The 7820-nt window shown below is 45.8% G+C and overlaps 1 protein-coding gene across 1 annotated transcript; it reads right to left on the bottom strand.

Moving 5' to 3' along the window:
- Positions 1-1847: 1847 nt before the first annotated feature.
- On the bottom strand, positions 1848-7500 carry LOC148217434 (uncharacterized). Its single transcript, XM_088158625.1, is given in 4 exon segments — positions 1848-2633; positions 2636-2832; positions 6927-7178; positions 7323-7500. Coding segments are annotated over 4 exon segments (1413 nt in total).
- Between the last annotated feature and the right edge of the window lie 320 nt (positions 7501-7820).

The raw sequence follows: 7820 nt of genomic DNA, 5'->3' as shown, positions 1-7820 counted from the left end.
CACCATGTCCCACGTGCTCTCTTCAGGGCTCTGCCTGCATCCAGGCCCAGGACAAGTATTCCTGTTTGTGAGGAAAGAAGGGAAAAGCCTGAGCAGGTTTCCTAAACGACAAACCCCGACTGTAGAAACACATGCTGAGTACAGGCTGCCTGGAATGGTGTCACCTTTCTACTAGGGACAGTGTGAGCAGAAATGATGTCTGGAAGCAGAATTCTCAGAGTCTTCCAGCTGAATTCTCTGTCCCTGTCCTTTCCCTGCATCTCTGTTGCAGATGGAAGCTGCTGGTGCCTTTCTCAGCTGGGACCTGTCTTTTGAATGCAGACAGATGTTCCCAGGTGTGTTAAGCAGGTGCTGCTCAATGTTTATGCAAAGCTTTGGTGTGCTCATGGAACCAAGGGGACCCTTGTGACACAGCAGGGGCTGATGGAACCAAGGAGACAATTGTGACAGTTCAGAGCCTCACACAAACAAGGCTCCATTGTGACACTGTGTCGGAGACGACGGGAGACAAGCACATCCAATGATGATCAACAAGCCTCAAGTTTATTGATCAGAAGGCTACAGTTATATAGACACGATAATAAAGCTCATACATATTGCAAAAGCTAAGCTCATCATTGGTTCTGTGCTCTGGCCTTGCTAAGCGTCATCCTCGCACATATTGTTACAAACTCCGGATGGCTGCGGTTGCTTTACTGCAACAGCTAATTCTTGTTTTAAAAAAAGCTAATTCTTATTTTGACATCTCGTGATTGCCTTGCTCCTTGCTCAAAGGCACAATGTTCTTGCCCAAGGCCTTATTTCCTGACTAGTGGAATCTCATCATGTCCTTTCTCACGTAGCCAGTCTTCCACAAAACTCTCCACAACACTGAAGGGAATTATGGAATCAAGATCATTGTGACACAGCAGGGCCACATGGAACCAAGGAGACCTGTGACATTTAGAGAACCTCATGGAACCAAGAGTCCACTATGACACTGCAGAAACAAGGAGACCATTGGGATGTTGTGGAAGCTCCCAGAACCAAGCAGCCCTTGTGACACTCCAGGGCCTCGTTGAAGCAGGGAGACCACTGTGACAGTCCAGAACGTCATGGAACTAAGGCTCTCTTGTGACACAGCAGGCTCCCATGCAACCAATTGTCCATTGTGATAATGCAGATCCCAGGAGACCATGGTTACACTAGGGAAGCTCATGGAACCAAGGGTCCATTGTGACAAAGCAAGGCCTTGTGGCACCAAGGAGAGCATTGTGACATCATGGAACCTCGGGAACCAAGAGTCTATTGTTACAATCCAGAACCCAGGACACCATTGTGACAGCCCAGAACCTCATGGGACCAAGATTCCCTTGTTACACAGTGGGGCTTCATGGAACCAAGGAGCCAGTGTGACACAGCCAAGCTGCATGAAACCTATGGTCCATAGTGATACTGTGGATCCAGGGAATTGATAAAGCAAGCTCTGTTTATTCTCTGTTACAATGGCTTTTTATACTCTTAGCAAGCAACTTATACAGCTGTCACATTTTGATTGGTGTACACAGATCTCTACATTAATGTTTCTTTTTGCCAGGGTTCTTCCTTGTTCTCATGAGAAACTTCTCTAAAGTTACATAGAGCAGGATGACAAGATTACAGTGTCCTTGTTACATCAGCACACATTGCAACACTTGTGAAATGATGAACAGCCTGTCTTGATCTGATAAACAAGGGGATTGTTCAAACGATGCCTCCAAAGACCCATGGCCCTGATCAGCAAGCCATTCCTCAACAATTCCCCCTTTCTCTTTTTGTACAAGCTATGCTCGTTGAGTAGCTGCTGCTGTAGCATCATTTAACATTCGTCACATGCATTGAATCAAACAAGGCACACAAATAATCACAATCAATACAATTATCTCGATGGTGATCAGGTGCTGTACCAGGCTGGTAAGCCATGGTCCCAAACCCAGGGATTTCAGCCATCCTTCCAGGCCTAACCCATCCTGAATTTGAAGCTGTTTAGTAAGCCGCTTAAGCTCTGCTAATTGCTTATGAATTGACTGAGAGTGATCAGTCAGGTTCATGCAGCACATCCCTTCAAATTCATCACAACCATGCCCTTGAGCTAACAGTAAGAAATCAATTGCTGCCTGATTCTGTAGTGTAGCATGTCTAACAGAGTCCACATCTAACAAAAGATCTGACAAAGCTCGTGATGTTGCATTGGTTTGCTTTGCAAGCCAACAGCCTAACCTGCTGAGGGTTGCTAAGGCACCTGAGGAAGCAACTGCGGGTGCTAAAGCTGAAACTGCTATTATTGCACCAGGAGACCAAAATTTAACATTGTCTCTACATTCACTGCTAAATTGGTGAGTCATACGTTTTGCTCTGTGATGTCTGGATACATTTAAAATCATAGATGTATTTGGTGTCAACAATGACAATCTCCCCAGTGTACAAGGTCCACCTCTCAGCCGAGAAGGAATTCCAGACCAAGCTCTATCACCACAAATAAGAAAGTATCCAGGTGGTAATTGAATGGGAGTATTGCTTGACACAGATCGATTGGGAGCTGTATAACCACACCAAAGTGACTCATTGCCATATACCAGTAAGGAAGAATTAACACTAACAGCAGATAAATTACAACCTGGGTCTTTGCATTTGTCCAATTCAAGTTTACACAGCCATCCGCCTTTACAGACCCTAAAAGCTCCAATTCTTGAGGTTTTGTGGAGGCTGTAGGGAGATGCAGTGCCCATTGATCCCAGCTCTCAAGGGTAGCATTCAAATTAGAAGAATTACATGTTGGAATGCCAGGAGGACAGGGCCATATCTCAGCCGATGCTGTCTGGCCCCAGACTATCGGGCCCCTTCACTGCTGGCCGTGTCCACTTGCTCGGCACCCACAGAGGACCTGTAGGGGTAAGCACACACATAGAACCACGGCCAACATAGCGAACCTCTGCTGGGCCTTTCCACATCCCTGACACAGGGTCCCTGTATAACACAAAAAAGGGTTTTTCCTCTTTACTTTTTGTATCCTCAAGTCCACTATGAACATATGCCACGGGAACATTCTGTTTAGCAAATATACAAAGGTAATTCATCACAAACAATGCTTTGGCTAGTCTTTCTTGCACATCTGTTATGTTTTGAAATTTCCCAGGTTATAACTTTAAAGTCTGATTTGCTCATTCCACAATTGCCTGTCTGGTAGGGGAATGAGTAACCCCAGTGGGATGCTGTATACCCCACAGCTGACAAAATTTTCTCAGCCTTTCACTGACATAGGCTGGACCATTTTCCATCTTTAATTGTTTAGGAACCCCCATGGCTGCAAAGCAGTAAGTTAAGTGTCGAATCACGTGTAAGGCCCTTTCTCCAGTTTGTGCCATGGCCCAAATAAAGTGACTATATGTGTCCACTGTAACATGCACATATTTGAGTTGGCCAAATTCTGATACATGTGTAACATCCATTTGCCATACTTCATTCGGGCCTAAGCCTCGAGGATTAACCCCAACACCGAGACCCGGACCATGATGGCTACAGGTAGGGCATGCTCGGACTATTCCTCTGGCCTCCTCCATCGTGATGTTGAAATACTTGTGTAAGCCACGGGCATTTTGATGAAATGTAGCATGAGCTTCACGGGCCTTGGTGAATTCATTAATTTGCTCTGACACAGAGACCAATTGGTCTGCACTCATATTGCCTTCTCCCAAACCTTGGATTCATTTGTGGCTTCTAATATGCAAGGCAGAATATGATTTCTTCCTTTGATTGATGCATGCTTGCAGTTGTCTCAACAGCTCAAAAAGCTGAGGGTTCTGTATGTCCTTGATTATGGCATCTTCAATTCTTGCAGCTATTCCAGCCACATACAGAGAGTCAGTTATAACATTTAACCTGTCTCTTGGCCATTTTTTAAAAGCCCAAACAACTGCTCTCAGTTCCAAAGTTTGTAAGGAGTCTTCAGTCTCTGCTTGTAAAATGATATGATGCCATTTAGAGCCATCATGCCACGTGGCAGCAGCATGCCGTGATTTTCTTCCTGCATCAGTAAAAACTGTAACTGCTCCTTGGAGAGGCTGTGCACTATATTTTGGAATCTGTAACCAGTTCTGCTGGCTCATCCACTTAAGCACTGAAACTTTAAGTGAGCTGACATTGATGTCCTGTGCCTCACTCAGGAGACTAGTTTGTAACAGTTGAGAATTCCGCAGGTACCACTCCAGCTCTTCTCTTTGAAGAGGCAAGTAGATGGTTCCAGGCTCCTTGCCCAACACCTGCACTATTCGAGTTCTTCTTTTACAAATAAGTTCAGCCAAGTCCTCAACTTTTTGCTGGATCATTTTTCATGGTTGTAGGAGTGGAAATAGCCATGCAAGAACTTTGACCTCCTCTTGCTCCCCCTTTTTCTTTTTGTGCTGCTTAAGTGCACCAAGCAACTGTGATGGCCCAATTAGAATGGTAAGATCAATTGGGAGGTCAGGGTCAAGATGATCGACCACTCACCGTGCAATTATAGTGCTCAACTGCTTAATCATGTTATTCTGCAAGGGTGAGAGCCTTACTGGAGCAGTGGGATCAGTTCCTTTGAACAGTGGTCACAAATCTTCCAACTGTTCATTAGTAATCCCAACCACTGGTCGTAGCCACTGTGAGTCTCCCATGAGTTTTTGTCCATCATTTAAATTTTTTACGTCCATTTTGATAGTTAACTTTTGTGGCCTCATTGTGGCATTATCAATTTTCCATCCCAAATATTTCCACGTAGGAAAACGCTGAACTTTTTCTGGGGCAATTGATAAACCTTGTTGCAGCCACTGTTGTGTCAAGAATTTCTCTTGTTGTGGATTCAAGGGTTGTTTCTGAGCCACTGATATGTCATCCATGTAGTGGTAGATCATGGCATGTGGCCATGCAATTCGAATGGGTTGTAATGCACAAACCACAAACAGCTGACATAGAGTGGGACTGTTCTTCATTCCTTGCAGTAGAACCACCCATTCAAAGCTCTGGGCAGGTGCTTCTCGATTAATGGATGGAACTGTAAAAGCAAAACGCTGTGTGTCCTCTGGATGTAAGCAAATTGTGGCAAAACAGTCTTTGAGATCCACAATCAGTAAATGCCAATGCTCTGGGATCATTGCTGGATTAGGCAGTCCAGGCTGCAAGGCTCCCGTGGTCTGCATCTCTGCATTCACTGCTCTTAAATCATGCAGCAAATGATATGTCCCAGATTTTTTCTTTATCACAAAAATAGGAGTGTTCCATGGGCTTGCGGATAATTTTAAATGTCCTTGATTTAATTGCTCGTGAACTAACATCTGAACCTGTTGTAGACTTTCCTTTTCCAGTGGCCACTGGTCGATCCATACCGGCTGATCAGTCAGCCATTTCAGCTGAATCGGGAAAGTCCATCCAATGGCCCCGAGGGAAAAGGTCTCTCTGTTGTTAGGACAAAGCCTAAAGAGGTCAGCACATCTCTTCCAATCAGTGCATTAACCTTTTCTGGCAGTGGCATTATGGTGACATAGATAGAAACAGTTTTGCCATCTATAGTAACTTGGACTATATCTCGGCTTCGCTGTGCAATAGCAGCTCCACCCACTCCTTCTACTCCTCCCATCATTCTTTGTAGGGGACATTGTGGTGGCCAAACCGATTGGCAAATGATAGTCAAGTCAGAGCTGGGGTCCAAAAGGACAGGAAGGCGTAGAGTTTGTCGGCCACACTTAATAAATGCATTTACAACAGGACGATTTTCCATTGAAAGTGTCAATAATGCAAGTCCACCTGTAGATCCAAATCCTTTCCCACCTCTTTCTTCCTTATTAGCTGGAGTCATTGCCACTGTTAACTGCTGCATAGGTACAAGCTGTGAGATCCTGATTCCTTCAGGGATATACATTGGTGGGAAATGTGTTTGAACCATAATGCAGATTTCTCCATTATAATCCACATCAATAAGTCCAGGTAATACAAAAAGTCCCTTCATGCTGCTGGAGGACCGGCCCAATAACAATGCTCCATGGGCTTGGCCTCCTATAATCAATGGTCCTTTTAGTCCAGTGGGACCTTTCTGTGGTCTGTTGTCGATCAGGGTGCCGTCTATTGCGGTTGCCAGGGCCAGTGCGAGGCTCCCTGAGGTGGCGGGTTGGAGCCTGGCTGCTGATTGCACTGGCAGGCGCAAGGTGGCGCTGTTGTCACCTGAGCCGCTGTTGGGGTCTGCGAGCCGCCACTTCTCGCTCTCAGTCCATCGTTTTTTGACTTTCGGCGACAAGCTTCCCAGCTGTGGTTATTCATTTGGCACTGGGGGAACCACACCTTTTGTACTTTGCATTGATGCCGCAGGTGTCCTCTGCATCCACGGCGATGACACTTGTCCTTGGACCGTGGGACTCCTTCCTTTTGAGGTGAGTTCAGGCGAAGAGGAGCAAGGGCTGCTGCGAAAGCTTGTTGCTGTGTCTGCACCAAATCTTTCCCTAATTCCTTCACTGCTTCCACTAACAAGGCTTGATGATCTACGGGCACTCTGCTCATTCTGTCTAACATTTCCTCAACTGAAGCATCAGCCGGCAATGTCACTAGTATGTTCCTTGTAAAAGGGTTAGAATTCTCTAACACACACTGTCACAGCAATGCCCCTTTCATCCATTCCTGAACATCTGCACTATTTATTGCCCCTGTCTCATTTACAGTTTGTCACAACTGCATCAGCAGTCTCCAGTCAATAGCATTGTATTCTTCAGCAAGTCCTCCCTCACCCGGTGTATATACAACTGGGAAGGCTAAAATATCCTCTCCTACATTCTCTACAAACTTATAATCCTGATTCTCAATTGCTGTTCTTTGAATTGCTTTCCAATCTACTTGGGGAATTCGAGCTCCTCCCTTTTTCCTTTTCTCAATCCCTTTCTTGTCTTTCTCACTTCTCATGCTAATCAAACAGTCATTAACATCCCCATGATCTCTGGCTGCCTCCTCGTCTATCTCAGCCTCCTCCCCTGGGGACAATGAATCATTATCCTCATCACTATCCATCAGCGGGGCAGAGGGTCGTGCACGATCGGTCTCTGACTCCGGTTGGCGGCTAACTCGCACCGGACCTCCCGTCGGAGGAATAGGCACGGACTGAACTCCTAACTTCAGTCTGCCTGCATCCGACTCTGCAGCAGCTGTTCCTGCATTTAAGTGAGAGGATGTCACTGCAGCAACCTGCTTCTCAGTTAAATGCCTCTGCAAGCACTTTGTTACTGCCCGCCAAGGTTTCATAAGTTTTTTAGCTGGTTTAGAGTCATCTATAACCATATCCCACAATAACTGACCAAATTTATTCCACTCATCTACCACAAGCAAATCTCCACTGTCCTTAAAAAATCCTGATGCCTTTTCAAAGGCAATCAGACCTGCCAGTTCTTTTTTGAGGTCAATATCCTTTACTCCCCATTTTTCTAAAAAGCGTATAAATAAATCAAGGGCTACCTCATTATCCATTTCATCCATAGCCGGCAACTGTCCCTTACATGTACAGAAATGTGCAGCCTTTGCAGGTTTAGCCCTTCCTCAGACGGTGAACTCCTCCTGTAGGGCAGTTCAAGCACAGATCAGGATTCTTACGCCAGCGTCACCCGATCTTCCACTCCCCGGTCGCTGCTACCGGTGCTGCTCTGATCTCCCTTCGCTAACCAGAACAAGGAGTGGGGGTCCCTGTTCCGGGCGCCAAACTGCAGGGTGGGGAGAGTGACGGCGAGGGGAGGCATGCAGACAATCAATATGATTGATAAAGCAAGCTCCGTTTATTCTCTGTTACAATGGCTTTTTAT

Source organism: Sturnus vulgaris, unplaced genomic scaffold (genome assembly GCF_052056855.1).
Source record: "Sturnus vulgaris isolate bStuVul1 unplaced genomic scaffold, bStuVul1.hap1 Scaffold_84, whole genome shotgun sequence".
NCBI classification, from domain to species: domain Eukaryota; kingdom Metazoa; phylum Chordata; class Aves; order Passeriformes; family Sturnidae; genus Sturnus; species Sturnus vulgaris.
Note: the sequence above shows the minus strand (reverse complement) of the source record. Positions and strands in the feature narration are given on the sequence as shown.